Source organism: Pagrus major, chromosome 9, assembly GCF_040436345.1.
Source record: "Pagrus major chromosome 9, Pma_NU_1.0".
NCBI classification, from domain to species: Eukaryota; Metazoa; Chordata; class Actinopteri; order Spariformes; family Sparidae; genus Pagrus; species Pagrus major.
This window is the reverse complement of record NC_133223.1, coordinates 5,953,347-5,979,285: the sequence shown is the minus strand read 5'-3', so window position 1 is coordinate 5,979,285 and position 25,939 is coordinate 5,953,347. Positions and strand designations below refer to the sequence as shown.

Here is a 25,939-nt window from a genome sequence, read left to right as displayed (position 1 = left end):
AATTTATCACTGGGTTAGCATGGCATCTCAGTGTGGAGTTCATGTTCATGTTCCCCCCAGTGTTTTTCTGGGTTTCTTCCAGGTGCTCCACTTTCCCTCACCTTCAATAACAGGTATATTATGTAAATTTTCCAGCCATTAACCAAGGTAATACCCCTGTACTGTTGTTACCCACTGCTCTTCAGGAATGAGTTAAATGAAGGGAACAAATTTCACTGTGATGTACAGTCTGAATATATGTGAAAATAAAGAGCCCTCCTCTTCTTCTATTTAAAGAGTAACTAAACCCCTAGGTTTTGGCTGAGGTGCATCTGGGCTGGAAATTCAAAAAATGCCTTGATTCTGAGTGGGGCTCCAGGAGCAGTTAAGACACGCCCAGTCACTCTGTGCAGCCTCCAACAGAGCTCCAACAGTCAGAGAAAGAGAAAAAGAGCGAACGCTGAGAGCGCAGCAAGGAGGGAGAAACAGCTGTGGAGATACAATCTTTTCTGTCACTCATTATCACTAGTTTAAAAGCATAAAAAACACACTAATCTCTAGTATTTGCCCAGTATTTGCCCAGGCTGAAGAGTGGGCTGTTTGCTGAGGGGAAATCCTCAGTTCTGCAGAGATGAGAGAGGCTACGCTGCACAGCATCTTCTCTGGATCCAGGAAGTGCTTGGCAAACACAAGACAGTCTGTGGTTTGTCCAGCGAGGCGAAAGACCACAGCCCAGGTGAAGGTAAAGTCCAAATGTTTGGGTTGCGTGAGTGAAAGCTGATGCTTCCAGTAGCATGTTATGGGGGGACTGCCATGAGTTGCGGTGTCAGGTGTTTTAAGGTTCTCCGTGTATCTGGCCACTGCAACAGAACTTACACGCTTCAGGTGCACTTTCAGCCAATGGGAGAAGGGAGTTTCAACCTGGGGAGCTGTAGCAACCAGGTGCCACCTCCTGGACACTTGGGTTTACACTCTTACCTTTGTTAGCCAGGCTTTGTTAGTTGTTAGGGGCCACATGTCAGGCTTTGGGTCTACATACAGGCCACTCTATTGTTAGGACCCTGTGCTGAGATCCCAACAACCTTTACTGAATGCCCCTTTATGTTGGGGTGCAGGCCATCCATTTTGTACAGGTCATGTCTCGTCCAAAACCAGTTAAGTGGGTAATGAAACCATGCCCAATAGCAGTGCAAAAATGTTTTTTAGGCATTAGGGAACTGGCTGACGACCTGAATGTCTTCTACTGCAGGTTTGAGAAGCCAACATTCACACCCATCACCCACTCCAACATCAAACAAACCTCATCACCCCCCTCACCCCTCCCTACTGACCCCCCACCATCACTCAGGATCTGTGAAGAGGATGTGTGTCAGCTCTTCAGGCAACAGAAGACCAGGAAAGCTCCAGGCCCAGACGGCGTGTCACCCTCCTGTCTGAAGGTCTGTGCTGACCAGCTGGCCCCCATCTTCACCCAGATCTTCAACAGATCACTGGAGCTGTGTGAAGTCCCCTCCTGCTTCAAAAGCTCCACAATAATCCCGGTCCCCAAGAAACCGGCAATTTCTGGACTAAATGACTACAGGCCCGTAGCCCTGACGTCTGTGGTCATGAAGTCCTTTGAGAGACTGGTGTTGAGCCACCTGAAGGACATCACAGGCCCCCTGCTGGACCCCCTGCAGTTTGCATACCGGGCAAACAGGTCAGTGGATGATGCAATCAACATGGGTCTGCATTACATCCTGCAACACCTTGACTCCCCAGGGACATATGCTAGGATCCTGTTTGTGGACTTCAGCTCGGCGTTCAACACCATCATCCCAGACATCCTCCACTCCAAACTCACCCAGCTCACCGTCCCAGCCTCCACCTGTCAGTGGATCACAAACTTCCTGACAGACAGGAGGCAGCAGGTGAGGTTGGGGAAAATCACATCCAGCACCCGGTCAATCAGCACAGGCGCCCCCCAGGGATGTGTGCTCTCCCCACTGCTCTTCTCCCTATATACCAACGACTGCACCTCGAGAGACCCATCTGTCAAACTCCTGAAGTTTGCAGACGACACAACGGTCATCGGCCTCATCCGTGACGGTGACGAGTCTGCTTACAGACGGGAGGTGGAACAGCTGGCCCTCTGGTGTGGTCAGAACAATTTGGAGCTGAACACGCTCAAAACTGTGGAGATGACAGTGGACTTCAGGAGTAGCCCCCCTATACTGTCCCCCATCACCATTTTAAATAACTCCGTGTCTGCTGTGGAAACCTTCAGGTTTCTGGGATCTTCCATCTCCCAGGACCTAAAGTGGTCTCTCAACATAGACTCCATAAACAAAAAGGCCCAGCAGAGGATGTACTTCCTGCGTCAGCTCAGGAAGTTCAACCTGCCCCAGGAGCTGCTGATCCAGTTCTACACAGCAATAGTTCAGTCTGTTCTCTGCACCTCCATCACCGTCTGGTTTGGATCAGCCACCAAACAGGACAGGAAAAGACTGACACGGACAATAAGGTCTGCAGAAAAAATCATTGGTGCTAAACTGCCCACCATCCAGGACCTGTACTCATCCAGAGTCAGGAAACGGGCAGGAAACATCTCTGCAGACCCATCACACCCTGGACACAATCTGTTCGAACTTCTCCCCTCCGGCAGGCGCTACAGAACACTGTTCGCCAAAACAACCAGACATAAGAACAGTTTCTTCCCCCAGGCCGTCGCACTGATGAACACTTGATCAGTCACCCAGTGTCAGTAACCCCCCTGACTCCAAAAACCATCCACTCATAGTCTTTACATTCACAGACCAAATTGCACTTTATATGTATATATATATTTATATATTTCTACCTGTACATAACTGAACAACACATATCCACACTGTAAATAATATAATATAAATATACTTAAATATATATTTATATATTTATAATAGTCCGGACTTCTGAACACTTTTTAACTCACTGTTCTTTGTTGTTCTTGTTCCTTCTAGTTGAATGTTGTTATGTTTGTTTATGTTCATGTCTATGTCTATGTACATTGTGTGCGAAGAAAAACCAAGTCAAATTCCTTGTTTGTGTTTCACATACTTGGCCAATAAAGCTGATTCTGATTCTGATTCTGATTCTGATTCTGATTCATGTAGACTAAAAAGACAGCTGAAATGTTCAGGGCTTTTAGAAACAGAGGGAATGGGGCCAGAAAAGATTCAGGTTCTGCCCAGGCTTTGAATTGTGATTGACAGAGACTCTAGTTGATTGTGCAGTTTGATTAGTTGTTTGTCAATGACGTCATTGATACCCACGTGAATAATACGAGTGTGAGCTGATGGATGAAGGTCTGTGAGCACAGGTGACAGTTCAATTATGTCTCCAACTTTACTACCAGGAAGACAGTATGTGATAGTGCCTGGGAGCTCAACAGATCTGACAATGCAATCACCAATGATCAGAATTTCAGGCTGCCTGTCCCTACACTTTTATTAGCCACGTTAGTAAGGGCAGCACCCGGGACAGCAGAATTGACTGAAAAAGTTTCACCTGGGTGTAAAGACGGAGGGACAGCACCACTGGAGCTGACATCACCACTAGCCACAGTAATGTCCAGTGCTCTGTTGAGCAGTTGAGTCTGCGGGCTAAGAAGAGTGCCCCCAGAGTTGGATACAGCAGGTGGGGAAGGTTGTTGGCGATGTTTTCCATGGTATACCGGGGGCATGGGGGAAATTCGACACTTTCTTGTCATATTGGAGCAGACTGGGGCAGGCTGCTTGGGTGCAGCTGGTGAACATTGAACAGCTAGCTCAGTTAGTTCCTCAAGTGGAGCAAAGAAGTTTGAGATCGAGACAGGGTCGTCATCCCTGTCTGGTGAGAACAGAGGAAGAGAAACCCTTCTCCCCTTTCTCACCATGGACGCCCAGGAGAGAGGATGCACAGCAGATAGACTGGGAGTGTCACTACTTTCCGGACTTTTAGAGCTGGAGGGAATATCCTGAGGCAGGTTGGTGAAGGTTCTCGGTCATCCAGGTCATGGTAAATCTAAGTGCTGTATCATAGGCAGCTGGACTTGTTTCAGTTTCTTGAAGACGTTTCACCTCTCATCCAAGAGGCTTCCTCAGTTCTAATGTAGCACACTTGAAGAACCACCTCCTCTCCACATCCTCTCTTAGCTTCATTGGAACAACATAATGGATGTATTGACTTGCTAACTTACTCAAACTTACATCAAGACACACTCTTAAATACACCAACACAAAACTGTGGCACAATAAAATTATATGAAAATTAAAGTATTGTGGCTCCTGCGTATTGGCTACATTGTGTAGAGGTTTATAGTACAAACAAACAAAACAACACACGTACTACTGCGGGGTCCTCTCAGCATGTTAGCGGTCAGCTTAGCTGCCAGCACGATATAACTAACAACTATGACTAAACATTAAAGCTGCAGTCTGGAGTTTTGAGAAAAGAGTGGACTTAGCCAGAATATTTGAATGATACAGCTCCCAGGTCCCTCCTTCTTCCTCTCTGCTGCGCTGCAGCCCTGCCTTCAAAGCCCCTCCCCACAGAGGAGCCTGCTGTGCATGAGCTGATTGTTCTATTCCTGATCAATGCAGTTAAATTACAGTGATGAGTGCCTCAGGTGAGTCACTGTAGATATCCAGAGCAACAAACACTATTCCTCACATCGCGGTAGACAGAGTTACCAGGTAATCATTCAGGTAATCATCATCACCATGCTGTCTTTCTGGAGCATGAGTAACGTTATTTCTCTAAACTAATTCAACCACTTCAGAGCGTACTGAACACAAACTAACGTTATAACTGCCGGGCACTTGAAAGACACTTTTGCTAACCAGTAGCCATACAGACAAAGCTAAACACCTGAGTTAGCATACAAGCTAACAAGTTAGATTTAGCAACAAGCTACATAGCTTGACTGCAACATCAGTGATGTGTGCTATTGTGAGTTTTACTGTAACCGCCGCCACCATAGCCTTGTGGTTAAAACAGACTGAAACACTCTGCGTCGCTCTTCAGTCTCTGAAAATCCTGCAGCTCCCTCTCCGCCATTGCTGCGTGCAGTATCAGACCAGGTAAGAGCAGGCACTGCGCCTGCGCAGGGAAGGGTCACTGCCGAGTACACGCTGCGCGAGGGATGGGGGCTGCCAGCAGCGTATGCACGAGAGTGATTGACACCTGGCTCATACTCTCCTTGGCTCTGATTGGTTGTATTCAGCCGGGAGCGGTAGATTCTTGCAATTCAAATTAGAGCCACTGGGTGGGCCCACAGACAGTGGATTTTTACACAGCTGACCTGTATCATATTATACTGTCAGATCATAATGACAATTAGAGCAAATATAACCAAAAAAAGTTACAGACTATAGCTTTAACACAACAAAAAAGGAGTAAATGGCCAACTTTCCTTATATTCTGACCCTAAGAGACACTAATTCATAGTTACAGATGTGAGTTTTTGTGGCTTGCTTACCTGCAAACATAGACATATAGCAGCATTGTAAATCATGCGCTCCTCTCTTAGCTTCATTGGAACAACACAATGCATGTAATGACTTGCGCCGACTGGGAGTGACCATAAACCACAACCCTCTTGTGGTGAGACTTCGTAATGACAATGCCTATATCTTTTCCTTTGAGCCACAATAATTAGTTGTAAATAAAACATAAACAAATTAAACAATTAACAAACAGTATATATCAAAATGAATAAACAAATATGTAGGGGGTGTCCTTTTAAGCCACTGTCCCATACTAACTAACTGGAGAGGAGTTGGCAGACTTTTAAACTGGAGAATGGAATGTACAAAAGTGTTTTCAAGCACTTTAAGCACAGCTCCAGGTATTTACTATTTTGAACAAAAACATCAGATTGGCAGATTGTTGTGCCACAAAATAAAATGAAAATAAAGGACAGCACTCCCATCAAACTGTTTATTGTTGCCACACGGAAGTTTCGGGCAGGACGACCTTCTTCAGTGTGTATTCTGGCAAAAACCATGTGCCACAAAATACAAACTCGAAACTTAGTTTGCACACATTTTTGCTTTTCCTCCCATCTGAGCATTATGTAGGTTTGGTGATATATTAGTTGTGATAATAGTGAAAGGTGACATTGTTAATCTTAAATCGAGCAGAAATAACTGTAAGGATGCAGCAGGAACAATTGGGCCTGTGATTGAGTTATTATTGTCAATAACTGCACACTCAGGTAATGCTCCTATACATACATTTATGCTTTTTATTGATTATACACCATCATAATAAAGGTGGATAAAGAGTACAGCTTGACTGCATTTTTTTGTGGCCACAGACTGGAACATACCAATTTTATTGTCAAAACATGCATACATTGTTTGCATAACCTTGTTAGCCTCTCCAAACTTATACCAAAGAATACTTGCAAAAAGCAGAAAAGCCCTGAAAAAGCCGTCATTTTCAACAAAACTAGGAGCATGTTGGGACTGTCATTCTTCCTTTCATTGATAAGAATCGTTACAGAACCTTATTCAATCACCTTTGCATGTATGTTTTGTAATTAATCTTTAAATCACAAAGAAAGACCCACATTCCACTGAAACATACAGTACAACAGGTATCTTACAGTATTCATGTTTATGTGTTCACCTATCAGGTTTTGGCTGGTGCTTTCTGTCTGGCTCTCTGACAGTTAATGAATTTGCCTGTGTGATACACTTAATCAAATCAGTACCTTTCCAATACTCCAGAAATTATGTTCACCATCCCTGGGGGAAACAACCACAGAGACCCAAAACAAGACCAAATTTAAGGCAAGGGAAGGATCTGTGTGTGTCCCATTGTTACAATTATATATGCTGGCAGAGATTCACAACAATGATAACTGATCCCACATCTTCATCAGGACAAAGCCAAAACAGGAATCAGTTTGGGTCTTGAGCTTGTTGGTAGTCCAAATCTCCATAGAAACCTAAGATAAACAAATCCAAGTAATGGTTAGTTGTTAATCCATGTTTATTACACGGCTCTATTGAATGCTGCTCTCTGATTGGTTCATCGCTGCGTTCTACGGTCCGTTATTTCTGTATAATGACCGTCGTCAAGTATAACAGACCGTTGCTAGGGACGGCGCTCTGATCCGCCCTGGCAACATATAGCAACATAAGCAAGACAGCTGGACTTTCAACGCGTTACACCAACCACAGCATAAAAAGCACCGCTGTCCAGCTCCTCTCTCAGGCCGGCCTTGAAAGTGAAAGTGAAAGTGAAAACTTTACCAACCAATCCTTGTCGCTGCTGAATCATTGTGGGTGATTATTTATTATTTATTTCACTCGTAAGCCGTGTAATAAGTGGGATAATGTATAGTTCGGAGGTTGTTATGTAGAAATAAACCCCGAGAGAACCTGAAGAGAACGCGCTGTATGTGCCCTTTTGTTTCTTTTCGCCCCCACCCTTCAAAAAGTCTGTGCATGCCACTGAGGCTGACAGAGTAATCATGCTTCTGTTGAGTAGGGTGGCTTTAGCATTTTGATGCTCTAAGCATTTTGCATTGGAGGTCCCCCAACAATTTGACTCAAACTGGGAATGATTTGTCTTAGATTATGGAGGTTTTCCACATGTAAATCTCTACAGCAAACTAACGAATGACAATGTTGAATTGTCATGACAGGAAAAACTAAATGGGAAATCGGATATATGACAAAGGGAAAGAGCAGGTTAGGGTAGGGACATCCACTGGAAGCAGTTCCAGATATTTTGGAACTGAGCAAAGCAGTTGGGAGTTTGCAGGAATCGTAGTTTTACCTTCAAATAAATGTGATCTTCATTTTCAGCCATAGAGAGAACTATGCTATGGGCACAGTTATGGGATAGCACAGGATTCCAAAAGCTAATGCAGCTCCTGTATGGAGAGGTAAAGGCTTGTGTCCTCTACCTTTTAAAAGGAGATTCACAGCTTGTTGCCATAAATGCCAAAAAGAGGTATTATAAGGGAGAGCAGAAGTCCCTGGGCTTTCCCAACTGCACTAGTCAGAAAAATTGCAGAGTTTGGTGATTTTCTATAAATCTCATAAACTCCACAACATCATAGATAAAGATGTTTTCCCCTCTTATGTTTTGTTTGAATTTGTAATGTCCTGAGACCCTTTAAAGGCCACTGAATCTGGATCTGGATGATGGAGTTGTCTTCTCAATCGACTTCTCATCTGAGTTTATCTGAAACACCTCGAGAAAATTTTCCAGGATGGCACCAGGGCATGGTCACACACAGCTGAATGCAGTCAAATGACCATTGGCTACCTATGTTGAATGTGGGCAGTGTAGGATGTGAGGTACATAGAACTCAGCTTGCTGGTTTATAGTCAATTTAAGAGGTCAACCACATATACATCTTTGCTATGGGTTTCCAATTCAGATTTTATTTACTCCTGACCACACATCGTGGTATGGAGTACTTAAAAATCTATTGGAATATCTGAAAAATGCTTGTCACAAAGCTAAAAACAGGACTGTTTTTTTAGCTCATGGGAAACAAATTTGAAAATACAAGGTTTTCACAGGACATCAATAATCTGCAATTCTGCACTGATGCCATTAATAAGCAGGAGCGTTGCACTTACCTAATAAGTCCAGGCCATGGTGATGAAGGCAGGGTTTTCATCCTCATATTTTGACATGGCAGATCTGCGCCTTCTCTTAGCCTGGCTGCACCTCTAAGATACCAGTAGAAAACAGAGATTCAGTTTTAGGTTTGGGTCAGCACAGGTTATTGAGGCCAAACAATGACACAAACCGACCGATGTTAAATAAAAAATGTCTTGCCTACATTTTTTAAATTTGATCATTTACCATTTTTATTTTTGCATTTATGTGAATATATTCAGGAAGTAGGCATACCGGTGCACAGGTGTCACCCTGCCTGACACACAGCACTAATCTGCAGTGCAAGTAGACATCACCAGTCGTGCCAGAAAACTGGAACATGTTGAAAGAAAAGTAGTTGGACGTTCCCAGCCCATTTCCCTCCACCTTCACCGTCTCGTCAGCAGGGTTAGGGCAGCTGCTCAAAAACAGCAAAGCAGACATGACAGGGACTGGCCAGCAACATAAAATAATGCTTTAATCACCATGAGCATCAGTGTATAACTCACCCCTTGATGATGAGGTCATATCTCAGGCTTCCACTTGGTGAAGGCTGATTGGTTGCCCAGCAGGAGTCAGTCACCACACGGACTATTGTGTCATCCAACCCACCTGTCTTCAGCTCCACCCAGATTTTCTGGTCCAGATTAATTTCAGTGCTTGACTGGATAGCTACCTTACGGTCAAAGTCGGTGTAAAGCTTCATGGTCAGATTGTAATTCCATTCTCCAGAAGTAATTTGCCGGTTCACAGAGCTGGAGAGCAAAGACATTTATCAGTTGGCTTCCACTCACACACCTCCTAAATATACAAGGCTTCAGTCTACACTTAAAAAAACAAGTCTCTTGCTAACAAAAAGGTGACTATACAGGAACTACATACAGTACTGTGCACCAGCCACACACCTGTCTTTAAGTTTGATGGCCAAGCTCTTGATATCAGGCTGACTGTAATAACAGGAGAAGTCAATATGCACAGAGTCGTGACGGTTGATTAGGCCAAACAGGGAGCTGTTCCGTGTCATGATGGTGTTCTTGTAGATTATTTTGCTTTCGTTTGCCTGAATGGACACAGTCATTGTAACTGAACATTGAGGTGCACATTAACAGTTTATTAATTCAGCTCAATAAAAGAGGGTACCCACCATGAGCACTGCACCACAATTGTGGCTGTTGGAATTAAATGTCACCATGTGGGTTAGGCTGTCCATTTCTCCTTTACAGGCCGGGTCATTTAGGTGTAAGACAGAGTAGTCGATGCCTTTGTCCTCTAAGAGACAATTAGCCAGATTTACCGAAGCAGACTTCTGACTGCAAACCGTTGGTTCACCTGAACACCCATAATAAAACATTATATTCATTTAGCTTCACAGATAAGGAATATGCACACATAATATCATATTCTTATGTTTTTCCTAAAGGACTTTTTGAGAGTTTTGTGTATCTTTATTTTTTATCTCTTTGCCAAACCTCTACATTTGGACCAATTAATTTAACATGCAAGTCAAATAAATACTTGTATGCCAACTAGTCTGTAAAATTAAGGCTAGATTATATACATATAAAGCTGTAATCGTAATCGATGAAGACAGAAGTGACCAAATGCTACTTTTAATAATAAATGGAAGTACTGGCCCAATATCATGGCCTAATCCTCCACATAAGTTCTATGGATACTCCACTGTTATACCATAAATCTGAAAGAGCTTCTTCCAGCCTCTAATGAAATAGCAGTTTCAAGCAGTAGTGACTTCTGTCATAGCTGACTCACCAAAAGTGCTTGTTGATCTGTACTTAGAGGCAAAAATGGCCCGACAGTGGCAGCGGGGTTCCCCACCATTTCTCTTCTCGCCACAGAACTCGTGTGCACTGCAGAACCTGTTCTGACAGTAAGCCTGAGGGACCTTGGCTGCAAACACACAAGCACACACAGATATATGAAGAAATAGAGACCATTTTAAAATGCATTAATACAAGTGGCTGATTAGAAGGGTTAGGGTTATCCTCCAGTTCAATTATGATAAACTGGGCAGTCTGTGAATGAGTGCATTTACAATGAATTTCAGGTGCCAATCAAATACTTAACAATCATTTGATCATCTTGATGCTGCTACACCTCTAAACTGCCTACAATCAATACATGACTCAATAAATAAATATGTATCTAAGTGCGTCATAAATAACATTTAAAAATAAATGTAGGTGTGAATTTTTTTGCACTGTTAAATATCTACAGATAGATGAGAAGACTTTGTTGTCCTAAAACACAGCTGTGTTATTATTCAACAAAATTTAGGAGTTCATTTCAGACCTATCAGGTAATATCAAAACATGACCAAAGATGCTGAAGGCAGCCTTACAGCATCTGTTCTTTGACCTCCAGCTCTCCACTGTGACATTGCCAAGGTGGCTACAGACCCTAGCATAGGCCTCCAGGAACTGGCACTTGAGAGCATCCACTGCAGGGTATTTGCACAAAGTGTGTGTGCAGGCAGTAACAAAGGGCCCTGGGTTGATGTGCTTGTTGCAAGCAGTGAAGGGAGTCTGCCTCAGGATATTACACCTGTTCAAGTGAAAATGTGACAAGAGGGGTCAACCATTAAGGACAGTAAGACAAAAGTCTACGAGAATAAACAGGATAATGAGGGTTTAGGGGTCGATCACTGGTGTAAGTGACCACCGCATGAAGGTTAATGTTGCCTGTTTACCATTCAGTTGTGGCGTTGCAGTTGATTCTACTGTCAGCAGCATCATTGTACTGTATCCCACAGCTATCGGGCAACAAACAGCAAAAGATCAAAGACTGGCCAACAACATAATGCTAAAACCACAGGATAGAGACTGTTGCGCGCATGTTCCAAAACCATTTAATCAAAAAAACAGCAGTGGTCGCCAATAAGTGTTGGTGGTATTTGAGGTCTTACCCAGTGGCAGAGTGTTTAGAGATCTTCTCCTCACTAACGGACCTGCTAGAATTGCCACATAAACCATGTACCAGTGCTCCTCTTGGTCCTGGTCAGTTTTAGGAAAGAGCGTTTGACAGATCAATTAACCTTTAAAGTGGACATGCACAAGAGCACACTGAAGGACAGCTGGTATTCACAAATTTTAAAGACTCTCTCTCAAGTTTGATCACCTCCTTAGTTAAGAGAAATCAATGCATACATTTACTATTAAAAAATGTTTTTGTATTTTAAACATGCATGTGTTAAATAAGAAACAGAAAATAGTAAAAAAATGTTTAATGTTAATGTTTGGCAATTGATTTAGGGGTAATAACAATGTACTCAAAAGGAGCCCTTTAATCATACATTTACTTCCTAAATCATGACCCATGGCTCGCTTTAATAATAATATAATCGGTTACAGTGTTGTTCTGGGTCAATCACTGTTCATATTGTATATAAATATATTTCTTCCTCATCCGTACTCCAGACTTAAGTTCTATGCAGATGATACAATGTTAGATGTCCACACTCCACTCCAACCCAGGCACGTCTTCAGTCATATTCAATATTTTACTCAAAAATTTGAGTCTGTCGTTTTTGAACCATAATGCTTTATAATAAAACTTAAAGTCAGCTTTAATGTCTGCACTTGATGATGTATTTTGCCACACTGACTCATAATTACTTCAACAGCTAAACCCTGATCATCGGTGCACTATGTGTAATGACACATAATTGCTCTCTGTACCACAATGAAAGAGAGGAAAGAAGAAATAGTCATCTTGCAATATTATCATGATCGTGAGATAAAGCTTTAACAGTAGAGCTATAAACCTGTCAAGGTAGGTTTGCCACAGTACTCTATCCAATAACTAGTTAACTTTAGATATTCCATATGTAAGCATAAATCTTGGCAGAACTAATTTCAGGTATTATCTCTTCAAAGGTGTTATTTGTGATGTCCAAAATTTGAAGATGGCTCCAAAACTATAGGTGGCAGCATAACTGCTAATTGCTGCTCACTATACTCTTTGCTGTAGCTATCTTTGGTGACTAGCCTCTCAGTAAGCTGTGGAACTAAGTGGCCCTTTTAGCAGACTTGGTTAGGGTTAGGGTGACCAGGACTATGACTCAAGGGATGAGAAGACATGGCAGGTGGGGACAGAAAAGGCACGAAGCAGCAGAGAAGTTAGCGATGGACATCAGCAGAGTGTAGACGGTACGTAGAGCAGAAAGATTTTCACATTTTACGCTGTGAATTGAGGATTTACTTGGCCCAAACCAGAGGTGGTTGTGAGAAGACAAACCAAGACTGTTTTGTAAGGTTTATTTCATCTATGTTGAGTTTGAATGAAGGCATTTATGCTCATCTTAGTTCTGTAAAAGAGGCGTATGGTTGCATTTTTCTGTTTTGTAATGAAAATAAGTAAAATATTTTTGTTCTTGAAATTTTGTGAGTTTATTTCATTAACTTGTTAGACTAAGTAGCAAAACTCTGTATTTTTACATCTCCCTACTGAAACTATGGGGGACTATACTACCAAACTATCGCCTCTTGAGGTACAAAGTGGTATTATGAAACATGGTGGAAATCAGTTGACATCTCTGCAACACAGTACATAGAAATCTTTGACATAACAACAACACTTTTGTTTCGTCACACTCATTTTTAAATGTTTTAAACTAAAATTCTGGCCATCTTGCCCTTTTAAATGGAATGCACTGGAAATTGCACTCGAGCTAGATTTTTTCATTCCCCTTGGAGAGTTTTTTTTTTTATTATACAAGGTTAAAAGGTACAAGGTAAATTTAATGGCAATGTTTTTTAAAACACAAGGATTTAAAATCTATTTTAGAAAAAGGAGTGTTGATGATGAATTGAGGACTTTCACATCCTGGGGAATGAAGCTGCTGAGTAGTCTGGTGGTGTGGCAGCAGATACTTCTGTACCTTTTGTCAGATGGCAGCAGGCTGAATAGACTGTGGCTGGGGTGGGTGTTGTGTTTTAGTATCTGTGGGCTCTGTGCAGACATCTCACTTCACTGATGTCATTGATGCTCTGAAGATGGTACCAGTGATGTTCTGGGTGGTTTTAATCACCCGCTGTAGAGCCTTCCTGTCCTGGGCCATGATGAACCATGTCAGTTTGTGATGCTTTCTATTGCTCCTCTATAAATGTTTATCAGAATCTTGCTCCAGAATTTAGGCTTCCTAAGTTTCCTTAGGAAGTAGGGACTTTTCTGTGCTTTTTCAACCAGGGTTGTGATGTGCGATGACCAAGAAAGGTTCTGAGTGATGATAATTCCAAGGAACCCTAAAACTGTTAACCTGCTCCATCTCAGCTAAATTGACAGGGGTGTGCTTGTTATGTTGATTGTTAATTGTATCAGATCAAGGCCAGATCTGGTGGTATCGCCAAATAATACCCTACAATCGAGTAAAATTTACAGGTGATTTGTTTTTGGGTTTTGTTATTAGTTGAAACATGAACATCCATGATTGGGATTTTTTGTGGTGAAATATTTGTGTTGACTGTGCGTGCATGTAAAGAATGTGCTTGACAGACATCTCTCTAATACTCTTGTTAAGGTTGTTCTAGCTGTTAAGGCTGGCGTAATTTGACACCACACCAGTCCCCAGCATAGCTCTGCTCACTTTAAACATGAGCTGAGGCCTATTCAGCCAGAATAACTGAAAACACCTGTGTAGGTGTTCAGGCCCTTTGATGTCCTCTCTGCCTTATCTGCAACGGAGAAAGCTGCCATTCCAACTGGCATTACTCTATTAAATATGTGGAGTAATATATGTCGGGAAGGGGATCAACAATTTTATCACAGCTTATTGATCACATTTAGGCTTTAATTTGTGTGTACCTCTCATGTGGATTTGTGCAGTGTTGCCATCAAAGTGGACAGACAGTGTGTGGTTGGATGCTGATATCTTTGCAGTCAATCCCGTCTGGTCCCTATAGAGCTCCACATCGTGGACCACCTGAGCTGTGGTGTTGAGCGTCAGCTCTCTGTCATTGAGCTTCATCACAGCAAAGGAGCAAAGTGACAGAGGACACACTTTCTCAAACATTACAAATACACAATGACACTGTTCTAAGTGGAGGCAAATATCAACAAATGCATGTCAGAGTGGTTGAACATAAGAAATACACTACTTTACTTTTTATGTTTGTAAGTCCTTATGTGGTACCATACAGATTTTATAACTACTAGATAATGTCATAGGGTGTGGGAGACATTTGGAAATGAATTGTTGGAAATAAATGTGCACAGTTCATGTGCATTTGTAGTGTCTTTTGTTTCTTGCCATAGCATGATTTGTCTTTTCTCTCTAAAAAAGTAGTCACATATTAGACAGTTCTAGGTACTGACTTAATTCTTAAACTCTAGCTTACAGGCTGGACACACTGGATGCCTGTGTACCGCATAGCAGCTGTCTTGCTGAGCTGCACATTTACAGAAATATGGAAAAAATGAGCAAATGTTTTTGTCTTTGTTTTGTTTTGCATAGGATTGCTCCTGACTTGTGTATTCCGAACAGTTAGAGTAATTTCAGAGCACTTGAAAAGACAAAATATATGGAAAAAGATCCATGTAATATTTTTCAAATCCACAACATGTTTTTACCTAATGAAATATTCAGCTTGTTTGCGTTTAATCTTTCAAAAATAACATTTTCACTCTGGCAAAAAAAATGTTTGCTCTCATATTTCCCAATAATATTGTAGTAGTAGTAATAGTAATGCTTTAGCTTCCATCATCACTGCTCCTCCTGGTGGATAGATAAACCATAGCAACTGGTTTCCACACATGGTGCTTAGGGGCATTACTATTTGGCCCTGTGTTCACTACGTCATCATGGGAAATCTCATTCCAGTCACGGACTCTTCCAGGTCCGAGCACGGACCCATCACGGGCTGATTAGGGCCGCGTCACGGAGGAACGGGAAGTTTTAAGAGGCTTGATCTATACAGTTTTAAAGTCTGTATATAAAGAATATGTCACAGACATGAAGACAAAACACACAACATGTGAGGGGCAGTTTCTTTCCTGTGTACTCTTTCTTTCACTTTCACTTCCTCTCCCTCGCTCCCTCTTGTTCCCCCTCCGGCTTTCTCACTCTTTCAGCGGGGTAGAAGAAAATCATGTCATCATATTTGTTGATAATTATCAAAGACAAACTCCATGTAAACAGATAGGGCAGGCAGGAGCTGCAGCAGCAGCTGCCTATGTGAACACAAACACGCAAGTGAGCAGCAGCAGCAGCTCAGTAACGCAGCCGCCACACAGTACACAGGCATCCAGTGTGTCCAGCCAAAACAAATTTTACATTTAGTAACTGCACCCAGTAGTATTTGAATATGTACTGTGGGTCTGAGCCTGTATTATGTTGTATTGCTGAAAGTAAGGGATTGCTGTATACAGCCTGCATTACAGGCCATTACTATAGTGTGGTTGTGTGTTCATGCAGTTCTATGTTTATTTCTGTACACGCTCCACACATATGTGTGCTGTGTCAAATTTTAACCAGGCTATTACCTCAAACATGTCTCTGAATTACCCCCTCTGTTTTTGGTAATATGTAATGGTAGGCAGGACCACAACAAGTGTAGCCTAGAGGCAAGCCCAATTGGCATAATAAAATGTTGGCAGTTAACGTTTTGCAAACCATGGATACGCAGGTTTGTAAGATGCCTTATGTACCATATTGACATTTTTACTAAATTTGTCATATAAGTTCACCTTCTATGTACAGTATCTGAGCTTACAGGCTAGAAGCCTGCCAAGCCAGTGACTGCTGTTTGAGACTGCATTTCACCATTGATAAGTGTGAAACCACTGGAGCTCCAGTTGTGCTATAGTAAGAAAACTAGGTATTTTAAGCCAAAACATGATCTTTTTCCTAATCCTAACCAAGACCATAAGCACTGCATTGTCACAACATAAAATTAAAATTTTAACCTAATAAATGTGAAGTTGCAACATAAAGAAATGTAATGTTTGAACATGGTGGTTTGCAGAAACGTACATTACCGAGATTTATACTGGCAATGCAACCATGATGAGATAGAAAACACGTGGGAATTACATGACCCACCAACACATTACAAGAGCTATTGTGGCAGTAGGTAACATACCTGAACTCTGCCGCCTTGTTCCAGAGAAATCTGAACACCTGCACTGTCCAGCTGCAGTATCAAGCGGTCCAAAAAGCTAACATCTTTACGGCGTCTTTCCTGGAAAACCCCCAGCACTTGGAAGCCTGGAATTGACAAGGGCCTCATCAGAGTGTACCCGCACCTGTCTGGGACAGAGTGGACTCTGCCAATGAAGTCAATTACAGTGGACCCTGTCACGGTGCACATGGTGTTCAATATGCAACTGAAGGAGGCGGGGAGAGACAGACACAAACAGGAAATAACACCATCAGTGTATATCAAAGACTCAAAAGATTCATATGTAGGAATTAGTGAGGTGTTAAACTTATTGGGTTTCACTTTAAAACAAAAAAATAACTGTGCCACCCACCATCATAGTTGTTAAAAGTACTATAATTTAGCTGAAAATTGTATTTATTTGGTCATGTTTCCTTTGGATTAGTATTTCAAATATTTACCTCCCATTCCCCTGGCAGTGCTCCATGGGACCACAATCGCTGACAGCAGTAGCCACTCCGCTCACATCGCAGGTAACAGTAGAGCAGATTTTTGGGTCCCTTACTGTCGTATTTGTCTTATAAACAACACCTATGAGGTTGGAAAAGTTTATGTAGGTAGTTCATATAGTAAGCCAATTAAATATCAGCTTTTGAGGTTTAAAGTTAGCTTCTAGAAAACACTAGATTTACTCACCTGAGAGTCTGCATCCACTCACGTCTGTGATGACACCCTTATTGGTTTGAGCCGTTTGGAATTTCTGTTTAGACACTGTAAGGCCATTTACTTGTGAATCTGCCACCTAGAAAGTGCCAAAAATAGTCAGTGTCAAAGACCATAACAAAGACTAATTATTTCATAGGCCAATAAAAGGACAAACATAACAAGACTCAACTGAGCTAAAGCTAAAACTTTTGTTTTAACTATATATCATTGGTAAATATTTATATTTACACTGACTGCCTGAAGGCAAATATCTAATAAATACTGGTCCAACAATGGAAAAAGATTACTTGCCCTTCAATCCAGGCTTTTCAAGAAATTGTATCAGGTCTATGCAACCAAAGTCAACAGCCCCATCTCTAAGAAAAATGCCCATACACTGACAAAATAGTACAGAAGGCTCTTTAGATGCCATTGTTGTTTGTCATCTAACTGTATTTATGTCTTATGTCTTTTTTTAATTTTTTTTTACATTATATCACCTTTGTACATGAAATCTAAGAATAATTTTGAATCTGAAGATGTTTTTCTACTCTTTTGTCAGTATGCAAGCCATTTTCCTGTGAGAAAATACGGACCACTACTGTTGATGAGATTTGTCCTTCTGATCAGCCTCACTCCCCACCAACCCACATCACACTTTCAGAAAAAAAAGGTTCATATCAAATCAGCTTTATTCTCATCATATGTTTTGTTTTGTTTTTTTGTTATCAATACTTACAACATCAACATTTGTATATGAAGAATATGTCTTGATTGCCAGAATTGCTTGTGTCCCAAAATTGCCAAGTTCAACTTGTTCAATCTGGAAACAAAAAAAAGATGAGACTCAGAGACTACTAAGAAACGATTAACTTAGAAAAGGCAATGATTTGAAATACCCCTTCTTATTTAAACAATCACTTCATTAAAGAAATAAAACAAAAATCTGACACCAACAAAACAGTAATTAAAAAACCCTTACTTCAGACTGTTGACTGTCTTTTAAAGGTATTATGTTGACACATTTCCCAGCGTTCTTGAGGTTTGGCAGTAGTTTATGAACTCCAGATCCAGTAGGTATTTCTCTTGCCAGTACTGCCAGGTCGCCTCTGTCAGCTGTTCCACCAGACATCACAATACAGTCATTTTTGATTCCAGGTTTGTATAAGCCATTGAAGCAAACTGCAAATCTGTTAGCATTGAAGGCCACCTGTTCAAATATCACAGAGAGAACAAACCAATAAATATATTAATGTAACCAGAAAAGTTTAAACTTAAAAAGGTTTATTACATTAAATAATGAATTGATTAATTAATCCATCCAGTCTGAAGTTGTCACTTGAAATCATTATTTTAATGTTACTTTAATTTCAATAGTCATTTCAAAACATTTTTTTGTCTTTTCTAAACCACTTCTGTGTCACTGCTTGTCACATGTGACAAGTTTGTATACATACTTGTATGTATGTTACATCATATTTTAAATTGTGTAACATGACTGTCTTTTTTGGAGGCTATATTATGGCATGAGTACGTGCATGTTGTTAGGCAGTGTTTTAAGAAGTACTCAAAAGTCATACTTAAAGTAAGTAAAGCTATCATGTTAAAATGTTATGAGTGAATAGTACTTGAGTCAAAGTCTATAAATATCTGATATTGAATGTACTTAAGTATCAGAAGTAATTTTCTGGCAATGAATTTACCAAAAATATGAGTAAAAGTAAATTTTACATGTATGTATACACTGCATACTACAGATTGACTGATTATTTGATATTTAGCTTTCTCTTATTATCGGGATCTGTGTTTTTTTTGTCTGAATATCTGAATAAATTAATTTAAAACTGCACTACTTTGGTGTAGCATACAATCTACAAAGTAACTCATGACTAAAGTTAACAAATAAATGGAATGGAAGTAAGAAGTAGCAAATAACGGAAATACTCAAGTAAGTAAGTATCTCAAATTGTACTTAAGTACAGTACTAAGTAATTGTACTTAGTTACATTCCATCACTGCCATTCAATGTCATGACATTTGTCACCTGCTCTCGCTTGATTTTACCCCATGCATGTGCAAATTACCTGCAGACTCAAAGAGACACATCTTGGTCACATTTTGTGACTCCTGACTCAGTGAAACAAAAAAATAGGTAGACGGATCAAATACACTTACATATCTGAGAATTTTTTTCCTCTAAACTTTAAATCTAACTTGAGAACATGTTAATAAAGGTGTTACTTAAATTTGAGTTGCAATTCATTTTTTTAATCACATGAACTTTGCTTATTTATCATTCCTGAACCACACAAGTTCATTCTGTGCCTGAAACTTCACACAGTTGAAATGTGTCTAAGGTATTTATTATGTAAGTCATTGTTACTGAAAAGTGTATATTAATATTTTAATATCATTCAGTCCTTCTTCTTCTGGTCCTGATGTTTATTATCCTGCAGACATCTGAACGTCTTCACTGAAGGTGGAAACAAAGGACAATCATGACAGTAGGTAGAAAGACATGACTATATCATGAGGGCTTATATTACTCACATAAATTTTGTCATACTTCTGTCCGTAATAGGTGATGGGGCACGAGGTGATGTTCATCTCCCCAGAACTGGTAAACGTCTGGTTTGTTGCAGCAGTACCTAAAGTTATGAAGACACATGCTCTGTGTAACATTTGTGGTCCAACAGCAATAAATCAATAACTAACAATTATGTCAATAACATTGTGTCTAGGTTTATTTTTAGTTATATGCATTAAAGACCCTATAATTTGAAAACAGGAAAGGTACTTCAAGGTAAGTCATTCTCTAATTGAAAAAACGTAGCTTCACTACATTGTGACAAAGTCTAATGTTTCACATATAGGCAAATGCACTTTATTGTGAGTTAGATGAGGAAAAATATAGCAGACTAAATATATGGCTAGAGTCAGCAGTTGCTTAGCTTATCTTAATTTAGCTTCACATAAAGACTGGAAACAGGGGAAACAGCTATCCAGGCTCCCTCCAAAGACAAAAAAAAAACGTTGAATTTTCCAATATCTGCCCGACAATTTCTTGACAGGGGACAGTGACTACCTGGAGCCCATAGTGGTTACCTGATGCAGTGTCAATAAAGTCAGTGTGGCTGTGTTTGAGTTGTGAGGCCATCTTACCTGACACCAAGATAAGTGCAGCCAGGTAAAGTACACAGTAGAACATGTTGGCAGTCCGCTGACAGGGACCTGAAACACAGTTGGAGTAGTAACAATTTTCCAACCTGAAAATTAACTTTGTAAATACAGTGAATTGCTTAAATATTCTCTTGTAAAATGTAATGGCAATATTTGAATTTGAATGTTTCTTCCTTTTATTTCCCTTTCCTCCCCAAAATAATAAATACATGCATTTTGAAAGTTGTTTAGAGAAAGAATGGATGGATACATCAAGGTTACATAGCCAATGTATTCATTTTTTAAAACAAGAGTTTAAAATGTATATTAATTTAATTAATATTTATACCTGAATATTAAAATGTATAGATTTCCATTGTGAATAAATACGTGCAGTCACACAGATGCTTAATGGTTATCAATGACCCATGTACCCGCCTCAACTCTGCTGCAACTTTAATGCTTAGATAAATATTTCACTGTAGGTGAAAGCTAAATTGTCACAATGTCCACATCTGTCCTGTTTTGGGTTATTCCTCCTGTCTGTCTCTCCCTTTACGTGTCATACCTCCATCCATGTGATCATCACACATCACCACCCTGGTTAAAAAAGCACAAAAAAGGCTCGAACCAGATTCTGGTCAACTTTTAGAGACGAGCAAAAGAAAGCATCCTGACTGGAAACATCACAAACTGGCATGGTTCATCACAGCCCAGGACAGGAAGGCTCTACAGCGGCTGATTAAAACCACCCAGAACATCACTGGTACCTGTTGTGTATAAAAAAGACGCTGGACGAGAGGTTTATGCATGCAACTCTCTTTACTTTTGATCAAAACAAAACTAACAAATTCAGACAAAAACAGCTGCATCCTAAACATGCAGCAAGGCGTTACCAAATGAACACAAATTGATTTGTCCTAAACGGACATAACAGTACCATCTACAGAGCATCAATGATATCACCCACCCCAGCCACAGTCTGTTCACCCTGCTGCCATCTGGAAAAAGATACAGAAGTCTCTGCTGTCATACCACCAGACTACAGAGCAGCTTCATTCCCCAGGCTGTGAGACTCTCCAATTGATCACCAACACTCCTTTATCCAAAAAAGATGTAGCTATAGGTTTTTGAAGAAATATACAGGCTGTTGCCTATAATTTTCCAAACCAACACTGAGCATATGTTGACATTTAATGAGCCTTTCCTTCATCATTAATTATTTAAGAAATGTGAAAGCAGTTCAAAGGTGCCGATGTTCCCCTCAGATGCCTAAACGTTGTTCATTTCAGAATACAGTATATGTCACAACATGATAAATCAGCTCATGTACACTCAACTCTGGTGAATTCATTCAAAAGTCATGTCATTCGATGAAGGTCACTCAACTAAAATGTGGCACAATATGCCACAATTTGTTTTGTATTTGAATTATAACAAATAATTTCTGTCTCTCCTACACATCTGTATACAAATGTAATATTCACTTTTTCTCAAGGAATTGCATTCTGCAAATTTTACCGGCAGTGTTGCAAAAAAACAAAACAAACACGCAGTTATATTTTCCAGTATCTGTATTTGCTTTTGTTTTTTTTGTTTACTTATTTTTATCATTCAGTTTTTTTTTTTCAGAATTTACTGTGAATAAATTAAAAATGTAGAGACAAAAGGTGAGCCGAAAATTTCCAGTTTTTCTTACCCTCTAGAAGAACTGTTGGAGACCAGGGATGCCAAGCAGCTCTGTGTTTGAGGAGAAGTTTCACTGGATGCGTCTGCACTATCACTGATTTGTCCACCTAGTCTCTCTGTGTCCTTGTCCCACGACTCTCTCTTTATACATGTCCTCAATCTTGTTTACTCCCCAGCAGAACGAAGAAATTCTCACGGATTCTTTTGGCCTTTTGTCATCCCAAAGTAGCTTCTGTCAGGGGACATTCCAGTTAACAAATACTCTGTAATTAAGTGACAGATGGCGGTGCAGGATGTGAGTACAACTTGACAATGTCAGGTGCCTAATTACTGCCATTATGAGATACAATACATTTCGAAAGAGCAAAACTTATTAAGCTTATTTATTTAGCATGTGTGAGAATCTAAACTAAACTTGTTTATGTAACTCGTCATGAAGAAATTGAGCTTAAAGTGCCTAATATTTAATGTAAGTCTTAAAACATATAATGTATAATACAGCATAGATAATACAGTGCTGGCATGGCATCATTGTAAAGATCTGCCAACAAATAAATTAGTATTTATAGATACTGTTTGGGTTTAAGGTCAAATGAGTCATCATTTGTTTGGTTCTGAATAGAGAGTCTGTGTTGTGTCTATATTTACTTTTTAAAAACACATTTCGTGTGAGTGTTTGATAACTGGTTGGACATGTGGTGTGTCAATCAAATTGCACAACACAAAAGAAAAAATCTTTAACCTCAAATGTTTACTTCAAATCAAGAGACGTCGTCTGGAATGTAGGAGGGCTGGAAAGAGTTTGACAGTTCTATTCAAAGTGTCACTGATGACTTTTACCTCCAGGGAAGATCTCTGACACATGAAAAGCCCAGGTGTGGCAAACCAGTCACAAACTAAGCACAAAAAAAGAGCTTTAGAGAGTTACATCACATCGTGTCACGCACAAGCTCCCTTGCAGCACATGCAAATACACATGAAGTCCGAATTCCAGTCAGATTCAGAAAAGACACACTATTTTCATGGGTGCTTTAAGCTAATTTTTACTCAGTAGGATGAACAGTCCTTGTTTTCCACAATCCTTTGTAATTGAGCTTCACACATGTGTCAGGAAGGACTGGTCAGTGCCTGGATTTTTAATGTTTCAGAGTGCAGGAAGAAAAACATTTGACCCAAACTTTGACAGTAGATTGAGTTAAGATTGGGATACTTGTTGTTTTGGGTTGGTATTGAGGGCATCATGGTGTAAGGGGACTCTGCATGCCCCAAATGAGTTTGGGCTGTTTTTGGAGTTATCTCTATAATGGCCTGCAGGTACTGGGAAGGGTTCTTTTCAACATGTACTATAAATAGCAGGACAGTTGTGATCTCTGGTGTGCCTTTTATGGTTTTGCTAGCCAAGCGAACCAAGGAGACATCGTGATACTTATTGTACAGTCAGGTCGTTGGGAAAGTCCCTGCTGAAATCTACCAGCAGTCATTGAGCCAGCTAACTCTTGCCAGACATGAAAACACATGTTGACATGGGACAGCATGTGGGGGAAAAAAACGAGGACCAGTAATGTTGACTACTAATATAATTACTTTAATAAGTTTTAAAATGATGATATCTTAAACCAGAGACCATAATGCAATCACACCAGTAGGCTGTCAACATGTTTACACTCGGTAACACTTTACAGTAAGTTACAGTGGAGCGAGTAAAGAATGAATCAGGAATGACTTGATAGTTAATGAGTAATTCCTCAATAACTGTTATTTCAGGACTATAAAGTAGATAATGATGAGTTAATGGCTGAGTTACTTACTAATTCCTGATCACATATCATCACGTTTCTTTTCTTTTTGTGTACCTTCATTTAAAATGATGAGTAATACCGAGAAGTTACTGACTTGTCTCTCATTACTTAATGATTAGGTACTGAGTATTTCCTGGGAGTTCTCATTTAGTTCTTTAATAACAGACCAGAGACAGTAGGATTTAAAAAATATAATTATAATGACTAAGTGGGTAAAGGCATATATGAATTAAGTAATTAATAACTAATGAGTCTTTATTGGTTTATAACTCAGTATGATGGTTTACTTTACTTTAGGGTACACAAAAAGAGTAAGTCATGATTCAGTAATTAGGAATGATGAGTCGTCACTAGTTCATTTCACTCAGTGGCTGGTTGAAAGTGAATCAAGAGTTACAGATATTTATGAACTAATCATTACCTAATGATTCATTAATGTATTATCTCCCAGTCTGTGCTCCAGTAACTCATCATTATCTGCTATATACTCCTGAAATCGCAGTTATTTCAGAATTACTCATTAATGGTTCATTAACTCAGGTCATTCCCAACTACTCACATTTTTTGTACCTTATTGTAAAGTGTTACCCAGCCTTCATTTTTATGTCAAATACACAACTGTAAAGTTTCCTGATTGCATCTTGCACAGTTGTGACAGCATCACGCTGACCACAGACAGACAGCAAAAAGACACTTCCATTCATGTCACAACACCGCTATTGTTCGACTCATCTGCCCCCTTAAGTAGTTGCCAGTTTGTTGTAGCTAAAATTGCTAATGCTAGCTAGCTGACGTCACTGGTTGCAAACACTTACATCGTGCACGTTAACCCTATCAAACGTTAATGTCGCTAACGCTAGCTAGCTAACGTGGAAGTAAAGTATGCTGAGTGCATCTTGTAGAAATCAGCCATTTTTAACTTGTTTTCCTCCACAAACTGATAAAACACAGATACCATGTGATTCCAACGGCATTATACTATTTGCTGATAAACCTTGTTAGAGGGTTGAACCAACTGTCAGAATTCTTACACAGAGATAGACAAAACAATCATTTTGGACCCAACAACACAAAATTATTAATTCACAGTCATAATAATGTTTTTAAGGAAAGGGATACTTCTATTCTGCACCTTTCCACAATCTCTGTAGATGTGTTATTATGAAAAAATTATTCGTCTACACAAAAACGTTATCAATGTGACCTTTAAACAAGACAATGTGACTAACATGATTGTTGGATATGAAGTCTTTAAATTTATGTATTTTCACATTCTTAAATTTCATTAGTTTTATGACTTTTTGATACACTTCCTCAAGTTGAAAAAAATATCTTTTAAGTTGACAAATATCATACGTGTAATTCATGGCACAATTCAGGCGGGATTATACAATTATTTGTCTGACTCCATTCACCACCATAAATATTTTTTTATGAAATATGGTCCGATGAGGGAAACTGGAAGGCTTCAGCTCTGTATTGCACCATAAAAGAGCCAACCATACAGCTTCAGATTCCATTGGCTCTTTTAGCCAGACTATCTTTGGTTGAACTAGATAGTTAGAGTCAACTTTATATAGACATTTTTGATTATATCAGCAACTATGATTTTAAAATTCAATGTGGGAAAAAACATTGGAGAAAGTATTTCTCCCACCCAAGCTCCTCCTACCCAGTACATAGAATCCTAATCATTGTTTGTTGTTTGGTTGTACCTAAGAAGAATGGCTAGGACATTGTAAATAATGTGTTTTGAACAAATGCTGATCAATTCAAAACTATATATATTCACAAACTATTTTTTTAAAAATGCACTCCAGCCACTGCACATGAAGCTGAATGCGTGTCTGGTACTCTCAGAGAAGG

At 40.0% G+C, this 25,939-nt stretch overlaps 1 protein-coding gene across 1 annotated transcript; it reads right to left on the bottom strand.

Moving 5' to 3' along the window:
* Window positions 1-8,585: 8,585 nt before the first annotated feature.
* Window positions 8,586-20,634, bottom strand: LOC141002576 (alpha-tectorin-like). Its single transcript, XM_073473932.1, has 15 exons — window positions 20,589-20,634; window positions 19,950-20,074; window positions 17,418-17,523; window positions 17,183-17,312; window positions 16,704-16,947; window positions 14,428-14,584; window positions 11,531-11,618; window positions 11,315-11,377; window positions 10,967-11,169; window positions 10,378-10,515; window positions 9,752-9,936; window positions 9,513-9,667; window positions 9,117-9,362; window positions 8,863-9,025; window positions 8,586-8,678 (listed from the first exon to the last, which is right to left on the bottom strand). The coding sequence occupies exons 1-15, from the start codon at window positions 20,632-20,634 to the stop codon at window positions 8,586-8,588; spliced, it is 2,142 nt and encodes a 713-aa protein (XP_073330033.1).
* Between the last annotated feature and the right edge of the window lie 5,305 nt (window positions 20,635-25,939).